Source organism: Solea solea, chromosome 14 (assembly GCF_958295425.1).
Source record: "Solea solea chromosome 14, fSolSol10.1, whole genome shotgun sequence".
Taxonomy (NCBI): domain Eukaryota; kingdom Metazoa; phylum Chordata; class Actinopteri; order Pleuronectiformes; family Soleidae; genus Solea; species Solea solea.
The window spans coordinates 22,779,107-22,795,841 of NC_081147.1; the positions used below are offsets into that span (position 1 = coordinate 22,779,107).

General features: G+C 38.4%; 4 protein-coding genes and 1 long non-coding RNA gene across 5 annotated transcripts; all 5 read left to right on the forward strand.

Moving 5' to 3' along the window:
- Window positions 1-1,394: 1,394 nt before the first annotated feature.
- LOC131472864 (uncharacterized) lies at window positions 1,395-5,244 on the forward strand. Its single transcript, XM_058650335.1, has 6 exons — window positions 1,395-1,460; window positions 1,547-1,879; window positions 1,972-2,319; window positions 2,629-2,739; window positions 4,515-4,579; window positions 4,997-5,244. The coding sequence occupies exons 1-6, from the start codon at window positions 1,418-1,420 to the stop codon at window positions 5,120-5,122; spliced, it is 1,026 nt and encodes a 341-aa protein (XP_058506318.1). The 5' UTR covers window positions 1,395-1,417; the 3' UTR covers window positions 5,123-5,244.
- Window positions 5,245-6,005: 761 nt separating this feature from the next.
- Window positions 6,006-7,053, forward strand: LOC131473066 (uncharacterized; the record flags this gene model as incomplete). Its single annotated transcript, XM_058650585.1, has 3 exons — window positions 6,006-6,360; window positions 6,453-6,800; window positions 6,995-7,053. Coding segments are annotated over 3 exons (762 nt in total), but the record flags the coding sequence as incomplete, so codon positions are not given.
- Window positions 7,054-7,138: 85 nt separating this feature from the next.
- On the forward strand, window positions 7,139-9,574 carry LOC131472931 (uncharacterized). The gene is made up of 3 exons (XR_009242158.1): window positions 7,139-7,220; window positions 9,002-9,066; window positions 9,488-9,574. It is a non-coding gene; the product is annotated as an uncharacterized LOC131472931 (long non-coding RNA).
- Window positions 9,575-10,490: 916 nt separating this feature from the next.
- LOC131473067 (uncharacterized) lies at window positions 10,491-12,733 on the forward strand (the record flags this gene model as incomplete). Its single annotated transcript, XM_058650586.1, has 4 exons — window positions 10,491-10,845; window positions 10,938-11,285; window positions 11,595-11,705; window positions 12,612-12,733. Coding segments are annotated over 4 exons (936 nt in total), but the record flags the coding sequence as incomplete, so codon positions are not given.
- Window positions 12,734-14,511: 1,778 nt separating this feature from the next.
- On the forward strand, window positions 14,512-16,396 carry LOC131472767 (uncharacterized). The gene is made up of 5 exons (XM_058650211.1): window positions 14,512-14,573; window positions 14,659-14,991; window positions 15,084-15,431; window positions 15,739-15,833; window positions 16,076-16,396. Exons 1-5 carry the CDS (start codon window positions 14,531-14,533, stop codon window positions 16,076-16,078), a joined length of 822 nt encoding a protein of 273 aa, XP_058506194.1. The 5' UTR covers window positions 14,512-14,530; the 3' UTR covers window positions 16,079-16,396.
- Window positions 16,397-16,735: the final 339 nt, after the last annotated feature.

The following is a 16,735-nucleotide window of genomic DNA, read 5'->3' on the forward strand; positions in this document are numbered from 1 at the left end:
TAAGACACAGAAACTGACGTAGTGTCCTGCTAAAATAATTCGGAACACATTAACGGCTGCATATCGTAGGCCATTTCCATGTTCTCTACTGTCCTGTCAAAGGAACCGTGTTCGACACAAAGTTCTATTCAGGAAACACACAAAAAACCACACTAAGTTAAGTTGGTCGTTAGAGTAGTACGAAGATCTGAGTGCACATGAAAGTGCAAACAAAGAGTTTCCATGTCAACCTGTTCTGAAAAACTTCCGCTCTGTCACGTCCCTCAGCGCCCCTCAGCATCGCCTCACAGGCTACCCTTCTGTGTCTGAAAAAGGAAAACATATACTGTATTATTTTATCATTATATTTGATTTATTATGATGATCCACTAAGATATTCATCCTAACCTTAACCTCAGTCCTACCGTGATCCCTAACCCACAACTCAACCTCATCGTCAGACTGCTCTGCACTGAACATCTAAATGCAGCACCAGTGGGTTTACATCGAAGTCTATTGAGAACCCGGAGAACACAGATTGCTGCCAACTCACATCGGCAATAAAAAGGCTCTCTTACTTTTACTTTACTTTACACCAAGTTAGTCGTACATAGAACGGTTCCATTTTTATCTGTGGACATGTTTGGGTGCAAAATACCACGTGAAGTGTTATCGTCTGTTGCCATGGTCACTCCCAAACTGGAAACCTATGTTCATTTTTATATACAGTTTAGAAGCGTACAGCATAAGACATTAGAAAAGAAGTTAACCACAGTTAATAGGATTCATCTTTTAGATTTTGGTATACCCATTGTAGCCCGAGGGGCAATTTAATTTTAAATATATTGAATTAGTTATAGAACTGAACAGAATAGAATAGAATAGAATGACTTTATTGTCATTGCACAAATAGTCTGATACAGTGCAAAGGATTCAATGTCATCTCTCACACAACAGGAAGAATAAAAAATGAAAAGGACACATTAAAAAACAGTGATACTTGCTTTGGTTTATCAGTCTGAGGGCCCATGGGTAAAAACAGTTTTTTCCACCGAGGCCTCTCAGTTACCCACAGTGTCTATGGTATGGTATGTAGATCACCACCACTCTGTGCTATAACCCACATCCCCAGGTGATTACATCTAAACATGTCCTTTACTTATTGAGTTTCGGCAGACAAAACAGACAAAAGCTGAACAAACTTTTGGCAGAATACAAAAAAAAGGAAAACAAACATAAAGAAAACGAACAAACAATAAAAGCGCCAGTGGAACAGTAAATGAGCCAAGATGCAAACACAGTAAAACAGGAAGTGTAACGTCAGCCAATCACCACAATTTCCACTACTGTATTCACACTTACATAAAAATGTGAAAAAAAACCTGTCCCTTTAAGGTGGGATGACATCAGTCGAGCAAAAGGCTGCAAATGTACAACAATGATGGAAGGATTCGCTGCTTTGATTCTTCTGTCTGCATTGTGTGAGTGTCACAATTCTAATTTACTTTTTTTTTGTTTTAAATCCTGTCATGTTGTAACTCTCTGTTTATCTGTTGTTCCCCTTTAGCTCTGACTCACACTGCAGAGGTTCCTCAGCAAATGTCTTTGGCCATGGCTGAAGTTGGCGCTGACTTGAACTTGACATGTCGAGTCCCCACTGCAGAGCTCATTTTGTTTTTCTGGTATAAGGTGAAATTTGGATATATGATCCAAACTGTTGCTAAAGGAGCTGGACTTGTTGGGCAGTTTAACAACCCGAGATTCAAAATCATAAGAAATGGTGATCTATACACACTTAGCATAGGAAATGTAAGCAAAGAAGATGAAGCAACATACTACTGTCAATCAGGAGAGCCCTACATGACTCCATCATTTAATGGCACAATTCTTGTGGTGAATGGTAATTAATAAATGCTGGTTTTATTTTCTTATATCCATAACATAATATACACAATTATTTACAGTGAATTCCCTCTTTTGTGAACCACACAGATCATAAAAATCTGGAGAAACAAGTCTATGTGAAACAAAGTCCGGAGTCAGAGTCAGTGGACGTGGGACACTCGGTCACTCTCGAGTGTTCACTCCTCTCCACGGACAAAGAAAACGCAGTCCAGTGTCCAGGCGAACACAACGTGCACTGGTTCAAAAACGGATCAGGAGGATCAAACCCTGGTGTCCTCTACACAAGCAGCAGCAGGAGGAATGATCGAGAGGAGAAGACATGCATCTACAGTCTGTCCAAAACTATCCAGAACTCTGCTGACACTGGGAATTACTACTGCGCTGTGGTCACATGTGGACAGATTCTGTTTGGTGAGGGAACCAAAGTGGACACAAGTAAGTTTTTAAATTGTAATCTTATCATATTCTGCAGAATATAGATCTGATTCAGTGATTCATTGGGCTAAAAGAAATGTAGCAGGAGATTGAAACATTTTTAAAATTTGGGGAGTGTAATTTACATGGATTATATTTAAATGATTGACTTTAAAATTTGTGTTAAAGATTAATATTTGTGTCATTTTGTAAAGTTCAGTCCTTATATCTAAAAGACAACAAAAGGCAAAGTAGACGAACACTGTGGATATGAAATGTACTTTCACGTTTCACTTAGATTCTCTTGGAAATGTCGTTTTGTTTCTCCAGAACAGTCACTAGTGGTCATTGTGCCCTGGATACTGATGTCCTGCTGTGTCCTTGTGATTGCTGCTCTAATTCTCTGCAGAAAGAGGAAGCCTGTCTGTGCACACTGCAAAGGTATCGAGGTCATTCATTCATCAAGCAAGCACATTTTTAATGGCAGTTTTTGCAGTGTGATTTATTTATTTATGCCTTATCACATCAATGGGTTCACATTTAATCTGCATCTGCATGACTGTTTGAATAATGGAAATACAGTGTAGTGTCTGTCCAACAGTGTTTAGCACACTTTTACTGAGAATGTGTTGTTTGCATTGTTTGCTACAAATTTGGACAAAAATCTATACATTTGTGTACAATCATTTGAATATTTTCTTATTGCAGATTTACTGCAGCAAAAATGCTGAAAAATATTCAAATTGTGCAATAATTTAATTCTTTATCTCTTCATTTGGCCGTCTTTCACAGGGCTTCAACACATTCTCTGCTGTCCCCTTTCACAACAAAACAATGTTAAAATAAAGCCAGTTCTCTCTCGACAGGCAACAAGCTGAATTACAGCTACTGTAGCAGCCAGCTCTGATAGGAATAGATTTTAAACTCTTTTTATGGGGCTCCACTTTTAAACAGCGCGATCGAATTCAAAATATGATCGTGATCATTTACATGAGACCTTTTATGTAAACCATAAGGCTTTTTAGTGTATTTACACTAGCAACATGATTGTTGTGTAATTTAACAAATCTTAAGTGAAGATCTGCAATTTTTATGCAGCAAACCCAACCCGTCGACCTGTTTCCTTGACTTCAAAAGACATTACATTCACTGAGCTTCATTTCCTGGAGACTTACTCTCACCTTACGCACATGAAAACATACAACACGTCTTCACCTTGAAATGTAATAATGGAGGTTATGTTAGGCTTGTTCTATTGCAGATAGACATTATACATTTACTTCATTCATTTGTTAAATGTGTGCAATAAGTTAAGAAAGTTTTTGAAACAGACGTTTTGTTGCGAATGAATACAAAAAACCCTGTAATTAAACAACCTTTTCCTGTTCTATTACACAACACAATACATCATAAATTAAATAGTCATAATCACTGTATCGTCATTCCATCGTTATCATGGACAAAATTGTATAGGAGTGGAGTCGTGTCGAGTCTTTTTTTTGGTGCTGTGTTAATATGATTATTACCTGGAACACACACACACACACACACACACACACACACACACACACGTTAGTGCTTCATTCCCTCATAGACCTAAAGGATTCCTTAGTCCCTTACTCTCACCTTAACCATCACAACTAAATGCCTAAACCTAACCTTTACCCTTACCTTAACCAATACCATAAAACCAAGTTTTAACCCCCAAAAAGCCCTTTACAAAAGTGAGGACCAGCCTCCCCCACTCTATGAGGACCTCACTTTCTGGTTCTCACAGAGCCACAAATACAGGAAGACACAGTCGCACACTGGAGCTGCCACAGCCACCATGTGACCGACCCTGTTCTGCTCTTCCATCTGCAAATGAGCACATTTTAAAGACACAAAATGGCAGAGTGACGGGTTTCACAGGGAGGATCTGACACTGACCAGTGTACAACTGTGCACATGGTGCGTTATGGGGCCTACGGTCACTGTGTTTCTGAACGCTCAGTGATTTTATTGACCAGTGCTTCCCAAACTTCGTTCTTCTTAAAGACGACAACCCAGTGTGACCAAATGTAGGATGGGGAGCGTGGAGTGTGAAGATGCAGCTGGTGGAACCGTTGTTATGTGTTGGAGAAAGTGTTGAAATTGTGACATCTTGTGGCTTCATTGTTGTACAACGTGTTGCTCACACTTAAAGCTGTTGTGTATTATTTTATTTTTATGAACAGGAGACATAACTGCGTCCAACCGCGTTCGCTATGTCAGATCGTCTGAGGATCAACCAAATTATGGGGTAAATATTCAATCAATGTGATTAAAGAGCAGGTTTGCAACAATGGAACACTTATGGTTGCGTTTGGCTTTGGTGAAAAACAGAATAAGTAGACTTAACTCATTTCTTTTATTTAACCTGGAATAAAACTCATTGATGTAAAAAAAAAAAAAAAAAGTCCTGGACAAGACAGGAATACACACTAGATACAACTTTTCCAAGCATACAACATAATCAATACAATGTGTATATATATATATGTATACATACACACATATATATGTACATAAAATGTACTTAAAATATACAAAATGCATATTTGTACATATGTTTGAAGTGACACAGGGATCCGTGTTTAGTCTTTTTAATGTTTAGTGTAAAAACGTTTACATGTGGTGCCTCAGTTTTCATGTCTAACCTTTAATTGTTGTATCGCAGGATGGTGACGCAGTGGAAGTGAACTACGCAGCGCTGGATTTCACTTCGAGAAAAGCAAAAAGATCGAAGAATAACATAGATCTCCCGCAGGAGTGTTTATACTCTGGCATGAGAGACGATCAGTGAAGTGTAGAAAACAGTGTCACATCAGATTATTTTGTTGGAGCATAATCATTTCTGTTTAAATGAATGAAAAAAGCGACTTGATTTTTGTTGGAATCTCATTGTTCATTATTCAGCAGATCATGGATGTGTCCTATTTCAACCGAGAATATTTATTTCACAAGTGATTTCTACTAATTACCTCTAACATATGATGTTTAAAAAAAGTAAATAACCTTTCAAGTCATTAAAAAAAAGTGAAAAACAATGTTATATGTTGTTTATACTTGGGGATGACAGATAAGGTGTAATGTAAAAAGTGCTGCGTTTAGACGACGTGGTTATTTTGCGTTTCCATTAGCGATGGTACCTGGTACCTACTTTAGTACCTGCTCTGGCAAGGTTCCATGCGAGCTGAGGCGATACTATACGTGACGTCGCCAGACTGCCGGCCACGGATTGGTCAGAGTGCCGTCACAGGAAGAGACATGAGCAAGACTTCCACCAAGATTACAGAAGATTACATTAACATCCTTTACTTTTTGAGTTCGGCAGACAAAACAGGCACAAGCTGAACAAACCTTTGGCAGAACACAAAAAAATACAGAACAAAACAAAAAAGAACAAGACGAACAATAAAGTGTAAGTGGAAAACTCTAATAGTAAATGAGACAAGATGCAAACCCAGTCAAACAGGAAGTGTAACGTCAGCCAATCACAACTGTTTTCACACTTTAAGAAAAATGTGAAAAAAAAGGTGGGACGACATCAGTCGAGCAAAAGGCTGCAAATGTAAAACAATGATGGAAGGATTCGCTGCTTTGATTCTTCTGACTGCATTGTGTGAGTGTCACAATTCTAATTTACTTTTTTTTTTTTTTGAATCCTGTCATGTTGTAACTCTCTGTTTATCTGTTTTTCCCCTTTAGCTCTGACTCAAACTGCAGAGGTTCCTCAGCAAATGTCTTTGGCCATGGCTGAAGTTGGCGCTGACTTGAACTTGACATGTCGTGTCTCCACTGAAGAGCTCATTTTGTTTTTCTGGTTTAAGGTGAAATTTGGATATATGATCCAAACTGTTGCTAAAGGAGCTGGACTTGTTGGGCAGTTTAACAACCCGAGATTCAAAATCATAAGAAACGGTGATCTATACACACTTAGCATAGGAAATGTAAGCAAAGAAGATGAAGCAACATACTACTGTCAATCAGGAGAGCCCTACATGATTCCATCATTTCATGGCACAATTCTGGTGGTGAATGGTAATTAATAAATGCTGGTTTTATTTTCTTATATCCATAACATAATATACACAATTATTTACAGTGAATTCCCTCTTTTGTGAACCGCACAGATCATAAAAATCTGGAGAAACAAGTCTATGTGAAACAAAGTCCGGAGTCAGAGTCAGTGGACGTGGGACACTCGGTCACTCTGGAGTGTTCACTCCTCTCCACGGACAAAGAAAACGCAGTCCAGTGTCCAGGTGAACACAACGTGCACTGGTTCAAAAACGGATCAGGAGGATCAAACCCTGGTGTCCTCTACACAAGCAGCAGCAGGAGGAATGATCGAGAGGAGAAGACATGCATCTACAGTCTGTCCAAAACTATCCAGAACTCTGCTGACACTGGGAATTACTACTGTGCTGTGGTCACATGTGGGCAGATTCTGTTTGGTGAGGGAACCAAAGTGGACACAAGTAAGTTTTTAAATTGTAATCTTATCATATTCTGCAGAATTTAGATCTGATTCAGTGATTCATTGGGCTAAAAGAAATGTAGCAGGGGATTGAAACATTTTTAAAATTTGGGGAGTGTAATTTACATGGATTATATTTAAATGATTGACTTTAAAATTTGTGTTAAAGATTAATATTTGTGTCATTTTGTAAAGTTCAGTCCTTATATCTAAAAGACAACAAAAGGCAAAGTAGACGAACACTGTGGATATGAACTGTACTTTCACGTTTCACTTAGAGTCTCTTGGAAATGTCGTTTTGTTTCTCCAGAACAGTCACTAGTGGTCATTGTGCTCTGGATACTGATGTCCTGCTGTGTCCTTGTGATTGCTGCTCTAATTATCTGCAGAAAGAGAAAGCCTGTCTGTGCACACTGCAAAGGTATCGAGGTCATTCATTCATCAAGCAAGCGTGTTTTTAACGGCAGTTTTTGTAGTGTGATTTATTTATTTATGCCTTATCACATCAATGGGTTCACATTTAATCTGCATCTGCATGACTGTTTGAATAATGGAAATACAGTGTAGTGTCTGTCCAACAGTGTTTAGCACACTTTTACTGAGAATGTGTTGTTTGCATTGTTTGCTACGAATTTGGACAAAAATCTATAGATTTGTATACAATCATTTGAATATTTTCTTATTGCAGATTTACTGCAGCAAAAATGCTGAAAAATATTCAAATTGTACAATAATTTAATTCTTTATCTCTTCATTTGGCCGTCTTTCACGGGCTTCAACACATTCTCTGCTGTCCCCTTTCACAACAAAACAATGTTAAAATAAAGCCAGTTCTCTCTCGACAGGCAACAAGCTGAATTACAGCTACTGTAGCAGCCAGCTCTGATAGGAATAGATTTTAAACTCTTTTTATGGGGCTCCACTTTTAAACAGCGCGATCGAATTCAAAATATGATCGTGATCATTTACATGAGACTTTTTATGTAAACTATAAGGCTTTTTAGTGTATTTACACTAGCAACATGATTGTTGTGTAATTAACAAATCTTAAGTGAAGATCTGCAATTTTTATGCAGCAAACCCAACCCGTCGACCTGTTTCCTTGACTTCAAAAGACATTACATTCACTGAGCTTCATTTCCTGGAGACTTACTCTCACCTTACGCACATGAAAACATACAACACGTCTTCACCTTGAAATGTAATAATGGAGGTTATGTTAGGCTTGTTCTATTGCAGATGGACATTATACATTTACTTCATTCATTTGTTAAATATGTGCAATAAGTTAAGAAAGTTTTTGAAACAGACGTTTTGTTGCGAATGAATACAAAAAACCCTGTAATTAAACAACCTTTTCCTGTTCTATTACACAACACAATACATCATAAATTAAATAGTCATAATCACTGTATCGTCATTCCATCGTTATCATGGACAAAATTGTATAGGAGTGGAGTCGTGTCGAGTCTTTTTTTTGGTGCTGTGTTAATATGATTATTACCTGGAACACACACACACACACACACACACACACACACACACACACATGTTAGTGCTTCATTCCCTCATAGACCTAAAGGATTCCTTAGTCCCTTACTCTCACCTTAACCATCACAACTAAATGCCTAAACCTAACCTTTACCCTTACCTTAACCAATACCATAAAACCAAGTTTTAACCCCCAAAAAGCCCTTTACAAAAGTGAGGACCAGCCAAAACATCCCCCACTCTATGAGGACCTCACTTTCTGGTTCTCACAGAGCCACAAATACAGGAAGACACACTCGCACACTGGAGCTGCCACAGCCACCATGTGACCGACCCTGTTCTGCTCTTCCATCTGCAAATGAGCACATTTTAAAGACACAAAATGGCAGAGTGACGGGTTTCACAGGGAGGATCTGACACTGACCAGTGTACAACTGTGCACATGGTGTGTTATGGGGCCTACGGTCACTGTGTTTCTGAACGCTCAGTGATTTTATTGACCAGTGCTTCCCAAACTTCGTTCTCCTTAAAGACGACAACCCAGTGTGACCAAATGTAGGATGGGGAGCGTGGAGTGTGAAGATGCAGCTGGTGGAACCGTTGTTATGTGTTGGAGAAAGTGTTGAAATTGTGACATCTTGTGGCTTCATTGTTGTACAACGTGTTGCTCACACTTAAAGCTGTTGTGTTTTATTTTATTTTTATGAACAGGAGACATAACTGCGTCCAACCGCGTTCGCTATGTCAGATCGTCTGAGGATCAACCAAATTATGGGGTAAATATTCAATGAATGTGATTAAAGAGCAGGTTTGCAACAATGGAACACTTATGGTTGCGTTTGGCTTTGGTGAAAAACAGAATAAGTAGACTTAACTCATTTCTTTTATTTAACCTGGAATAAAACTCATTGATGTAAAAAAAAAAAAAAAAAGTCCTGGACAAGACAGGAATACACACTAGATACAACTTTTCCAAGCATACAACATAATCAATACAATGTGTATATATATATATATATATATATACATACACACATATATGTACATAAAATGTACTTAAAATATACAAAATGCATATTTGTACATATGTTTGAAGTGACACAGGGATCCTTGTTTAGTCTTTTTAATGTTTAGTGTAAAAACGTTTACATGTGGTGCCTCAGTTTTCATGTCTAACCTTTAATTGTTGTATCGCAGGATGGTGACGCAGTGGAAGTGAACTACGCAGCGCTGGATTTCACTTCGAGAAAAGCAAAAAGATCGAAGAATAACATAGATCTCCCGCAGGAGTGTTTATACTCTGGCATGAGAGACGATCAGTGAAGTGTAGAAAACAGTGTCACATCAGATTATTTTGTTGGAGCATAATCATTTCTGTTTAAATGAATGAAAAAAGGAATTTTGTTGGAATCTCATTGTTCATTATTCAGCAGATCATGGATGTGTCCTATTTCAACCGAGAATATTTATTTCACAAGTGATTTCTACTAATTACCTCTAACATATGATGTTTAAAAAAAGTAAATAACCTTTCAAGTCATTAAAAAAAAGTGAAAAACAATGTTATATGTTGTTTATACTTGGGGATGACAGATAAGGTGTAATGTAAAAAGTGCTGCGTTTAGACGACGTGGTTATTTTGCGTTTCCATTAGCGATGGTACCTGGTACCTTTTTTAGTACCTGCTCTGGCAAGGTTCCATGCGAGCTGAGGCGATACTATACGTGACGTCGCCAGACTGCCGGCCACGGATTGGTCAGAGTGCCGTCACAGGAAGAGACATGAGCAAGACTTCCACCAAGATTACAGAAGATTACATTAACATCCTTTACTTTTTGAGTTCGGCAGACAAAACGAACACAAGCTGAACAAACTTTTGGCAGAACACAAAAAAATACAGAACAAAACAAAAAAGAACAAGACGAACAATAAAGTGTAAGTGGAAAACTCTAATAGTAAATGAGCCAAGATGCAAACCCAGTCAAACAGGAAGTGTAACGTCAGCCAATCACAACTGTTTTCACACTTTAAGAAAAATGTGAAAAAAAAGGTGGGACGACATCAGTCGAGCAAAAGGCTGCAAATGTAAAACAATGATGGAAGGATTCGCTGCTTTGATTCTTCTGACTGCATTGTGTGAGTGTCACAATTCTAATTTACTTTTTTTTTTTTTTGAATCCTGTCATGTTGTAACTCTCTGTTTATCTGTTGTTCCCCTTTAGCTCTGACTCACACTGCAGAGGTTCCTCAGCAAATGTCTTTGGCCATGGCTGAAGTTGGCGCTGACTTGAACTTGACATGTCGTGTCTCCACTGAAGAGCTCATTTTGTTTTTCTGGTTTAAGGTGAAATTTGGATATATGATCCAAACTGTTGCTAAAGGAGCTGGACTTGTTGGGCAGTTTAACAACCCGAGATTCAAAATCATAAGAAACGGTGATCTATACACACTTAGCATAGGAAATGTAAGCAAAGAAGATGAAGCAACATACTACTGTCAATCAGGAGAGCCCTACATGATTCCATCATTTCATGGCACAATTCTGGTGGTGAATGGTAATTAATAAATGCTGGTTTTATTTTCTTATATCCATAACATAATATACACAATTATTTACAGTGAATTCCCTCTTTTGTGAACCGCACAGATCATAAAAATCTGGAGAAACAAGTCTATGTGAAACAAAGTCCGGAGTCAGAGTCAGTGGACGTGGGACACTCGGTCACTCTGGAGTGTTCACTCCTCTCCACGGACAAAGAAAACGCAGTCCAGTGTCCAGGTGAACACAACGTGCACTGGTTCAAAAACGGATCAGGAGGATCAAACCCTGGTGTCCTCTACACAAGCAGCAGCAGGAGGAATGATCGAGAGGAGAAGACATGCATCTACAGTCTGTCCAAAACTATCCAGAACTCTGCTGACACTGGGAATTACTACTGTGCTGTGGTCACATGTGGGCAGATTCTGTTTGGTGAGGGAACCAAAGTGGACACAAGTAAGTTTTTAAATTGTAATCTTATCATATTCTGCAGAATTTAGATCTGATTCAGTGATTCATTGGGCTAAAAGAAATGTAGCAGGGGATTGAAACATTTTTAAAATTTGGGGAGTGTAATTTACATGGATTATATTTAAATGATTGACTTTAAAATTTGTGTTAAAGATTAATATTTGTGTCATTTTGTAAAGTTCAGTCCTTATATCTAAAAGACAACAAAAGGCAAAGTAGACGAACACTGTGGATATGAACTGTACTTTCACGTTTCACTTAGAGTCTCTTGGAAATGTCGTTTTGTTTCTCCAGAACAGTCACTAGTGGTCATTGTGCCCTGGATACTGATGTCCTGCTGTGTCCTTGTGATTGCTGCTCTAATTCTCTGTAGAAAGAGAAAGCCTGTCTGTGCACACTGCAAAGGTATCGAGGTCATTCATTCAACACATTCTCTGCTGTCCCCTTTCACAACAAAACAATGTTAAAATAAAGCCAGTTCTCTCTCGACAGGCAACAAGCTGAATTACAGCTACTGTAGCAGCCAGCTCTGATAGGAATAGATTTTAAACTCTTTTTATGGGGCTCCACTTTTAAACAGCGCGATCGAATTCAAAATATGATCGTGATCATTTACATGAGACTTTTTATGTAAACTATAAGGCTTTTTAGTGTATTTGCACTAGCAACATGATTGTTGTGTAATTTAACAAATCTTAAGTGAAGATCTGCAATTTTCATGCAGCAAACCCAACCCGTCGACCTGTTTCCTTGACTTCAAAAGACATTACATTCACTGAGCTTCATTTCCTGGAGACTTACTCTCACCTTACGCACATGAAAACATACAACACGTCTTCACCTTGAAATGTAATAATGGAGGTTATGTTAGGCTTGTTCTATTGCAGATGGACATTATACATTTACTTCATTCATTTGTTAAATATGTGCAATAAGTTAAGAAAGTTTTTGAAACAGACGTTTTGTTGCGAATGAATACAAAAAACCCTGTAATTAAACAACCTTTTCCTGTTCTATTACACAACACAATACATCATAAATTAAATAGTCATAATCACTGTATCGTCATACCATCGTTATCATGGACAAAATTGTATAGGAGTGGAGTCGTGTGGAGTCTTTTTTTTGGTGCTGTGTGAATATGATTATTACCTGGAACACACACACACACGTTAGTGCTTCATTCCCTCATGAACTAAAGGATTCCTTAGTCCCTTACTCTCACCTTAACCATCACAACTAAATGCCTAAACCTAACCTTTACCCTTACCTTAACCAATACCATAAAACCAAGTTTTAACCCCCAAAAAGCCCTTTACAAAAGTGAGGACCAGCCTCCCCCACTCTATGAGGACCTCACTTTCTGGTTCTCACAGAGCCACAAATACAGGAAGACACACTCGCACACTAGAGCTGCCACAGCCACCATGTGACCGACCCTGTTCTGCTCTTCCATCTGCAAATGAGCACATTTTAAAGACACAAAATGGCAGAGTGACGGGTTTCACAGGGAGGATCTGACACTGACCAGTGTACAACTGTGCACGTGGTGCGTTTTGGGGCCTACGGACACCGTGTTTCTGAACGCTCAGTGATTTTATTGACCAGTGCTTCCCAAACTTCGTTCTCCTTAAAGACGACAACCCAGTGTGACCAAATGTAGGATGGGGAGCGTGGAGTGTGAAGATGCAGCTGGTGGAACCGTTGTTATGTGTTGGAGAAAGTGTTGAAATTGTGACATCTTGTGGCTTCATTGTTGTACAACGTGTTGCTCACACTTAAAACTGTTGTGTTTTATTTTATGAACAGAAGACATAACTGCGTCCAACCGCGTTCGCTATGTCAGATCGTCTGAGGATCAACCAAATTATGGGGTAAATATTCAATGAATGTGATTAAAGAGCAGGTTTGCAACAATGGAACACTTATGGTTGCGTTTGGCTTTGGTGAAAAACAGATTAAATAGACTTAAGTAGACAATTCTTTTATTTAACCTGGAATAAAACTCATTGATGTAAAAAAAAAAAGTCCTGGACAAGACAGGAATACACACTAGATACAACTTTTCCAAGCATACAACATAATCAATACAATGTGTACATATATATGTATATGTATATATATCTATATACTTATACGTATATATATATATATACATACACACATATATATGTACATAAAATGTACTTAAAATATACAAAATGCATATTTGTACATATGTTTGAAGTGACACAGAGATCCGTGTTTAGTCTTTTTAATGTTTAGTGTAAAAACGTTTACATGTGGTGCCTCAGTTTTCACGTCTAACCTTTAATTGTTGTATCGCAGGATGGTGACGCAGTGGAAGTGAACTACGCAGCGCTGGATTTCACTTCGAGAAAAGCAAAAAGATCGAAGAATAACATAGATCTCCCGCAGGAGTGTTTATACTCTGGCATGAGAGACGATCACTGAAGTGTAGAAAACAGTGTCACATCAGATTATTTTGTTGGAGCATAATCATTTCTGTTTAAATGAATGAAAAAAGCGACTTGATTTTTGTTGGAATCTCATTGTTCATTATTCAGCAGATCATGGATGTGTCCTATTTCAACCGAGAATATTTATTTCACAAGTGATTTCTGCTAATTACCTCTAACATATGATGTTTAAAAAAAGTAAATAACCTTTCAAGTCATTAAAAAAAAGTGAAAAACAATGTTATATGTTGTTTATACTTGGGGATGACAGATAAGGTGTAATGTAAAAAGTGCTGCGTTTAGACGACGTGGTTATTTTGCGTTTCCATTAGCGATGGTACCTGGTACCTATTTTAGTACCTGCTCTGGCAAGGTTCCATGCGAGCTGAGGCGATACTATACGTGACGTCGCCAGACTGCCGGCCACGGATTGGTCAGAGTGCCGTCACAGGAAGAGACATGAGCAAGACTTCCACCAAGATTACAGAAGATTACATTAACATCCTTTACTTTTTGAGTTCGGCAGACAAAACAGGCACAAGCTGAACAAACCTTTGGCAGAACACAAAAAAATACAGAACAAAACAAAAAAGAACAAGACGAACAATAAAGTGTAAGTGGAAAACTCTAATAGTAAATGAGACAAGATGCAAACCCAGTCAAACAGGAAGTGTAACGTCAGCCAATCACAACTGTTTTCACACTTTAAGAAAAATGTGAAAAAAAAGGTGGGACGACATCAGTCGAGCAAAAGGCTGCAAATGTACAACAATGATGGAAGGATTCGCTGCTTTGATTCTTCTGACTGCATTGTGTGAGTGTCACAATTCTAATTTACTTTTTTTTGTTTTAAATCCTGTCATGTTGTAACTCTCTGCTTATCTGTTTTTCCCCTTTAGCTCTGACTCAAACTGCAGAGGTTCCTCAGCAAATGTCTTTGGCCATGGCTGAAGTTGGCGCTGACTTGAACTTGACATGTCAAGTCCCCACTGCAGAGCTCGTTTTGTTTTTCTGGTATAAGGTGAAATTTGGATATATGATTCAAACTGTTGCTAAAGGAGCTGGACTTGTTGGGCAGTTTAACAACCCGAGATTCAAAATCATAAGAAACGGTGATCTATACACACTTAGCATAGGAAATGTAAGCGAAGAAGATGAAGCAACATACTACTGTCAATCAGGAGAGCCCTACATGACTCCATCATTTAATGGCACAATTCTGGTGGTGAATGGTAATTAATAAATGCTGGTTTTATTTTCTTATATCCATAACATAATATACACAGTAATTTACAGTGAATTCCCTCTTTTGTGAACCGCACAGATCATAAAAATCTAGAGAAACAAGTCTATGTGAAACAAAGTCCGGAGTCAGAGTCAGTGGACGTGGGACACTCGGTCACTCTCGAGTGTTCACTCCTCTCCACGGACAAAGAAAACGCAGTCCAGTGTGCAGGTGAACACAAAGTGCACTGGTTCAAAAACGGATCAGGAGGATCAAACCCTGGTGTCCTCTACACAAGCAGCAGCAGGAGGAATGATCGAGAGGAGAAGACATGCATCTACAGTCTGTCCAAAACTATCCAGAACTCTGCTGACACTGGGAATTACTACTGTGCTGTGGTCACATGTGGGCAGATTCTGTTTGGTGAGGGAACCAAAGTGGACACAAGTAAGTTTTTAAATTGTAATCTTATCATATTCTGCAGGATTTAGATCTGATTCAGTGATGAAATTCCACATTCATCACTTTCTCATGTTCAAGTTTCTTACCAAGAGAGATTATATGCTTAATTATGATCTATTTTCATTCAAATGTAAAATAATGGCATGTCAATAATGTTTAGAAGCAACGTATTTGGTTCATTAGGCTTCATTAGACATTTTTAAAATTTAAAAAGATCACAAATGGGGAGGAACTGTGGGTAATTTACATGGATTATGTTTAAATGATTGACTTTAAAATGTTGTTTCTACAGAACCAGAACTGTTACCACTGGTCATTGTGCTCTCGACACTGATGTCCTGCTTTGTCCTTGTGATTGCTGTTCTAGTTCTCTGCAGAGAAAATAAGGTATAGAGGTCATTTATTCATCAAGCAAGTTTTTAATCGTCATTTATTACAGTTTTGAAGTATGATTCATGCTTTATCACACAATACCACAATAGGTTCATGTTTAATCTGCATCTACATGACTGTATGTTACTAATTTTGTCTCAGAGAATAATGGCAATAGGATCTTTGCCTGAGCCCTTTTATGTAAACGATAACATTCCCTCTGTCTTTCCTCTCCACTCATCTGTGCTTCATTTTAGTGACTGCATCCCTGCGCTGTGAGTGGAGAGAGAGAGGAGGCGTCATCGTGGGGAGGGAAGTTTAAAAAGTAGGAGGAGAGAGAGATCGGCAGGAGAATGGCTCAAAATGTCTTTGATTTTTCTCCTCAGTTGGTTGGAGGTTACCGGAAGTCCTATGATCGAGTTTAGTTTATTTCATCTATTTTTCTTTTTGGGGATGCGCTGGGTCCAGACGCTACCCACCTTTTGCTACTTTTGCCGGGATCTCCAATCCTTTTCTTTTGTTCACTTTGTGGCTGAAATGATGAGCTTATTAAAAAATAAACACGACTTATTAATTGGGTCATTTGGTGGCGTCCTTTTATGTTCGCTCTCCTATTGAGCCATGCTTGTATTCTTTAAGGCGAGGCCGTAACATTAGTGTATTTACAGCAATTTTGTAACTCGGACAACATTATTGTTGTGTAATTTAACAAAATCTTAAGTGAAGAGCTGAGACAAAAATTTTTTTCATGCAGCAACCCAACCCATCAACCTGTTTCCTTGACTTCAAAGGACATTATGTTCCCTTTGATTCATTTCCTGGAGACTTACTCTCACACACATCTACTACTGGCCTAACCTCAGCCGAAAACCTTAACTTGACCTAAATAAAGACATACAACATGTCTTCACCTTAAA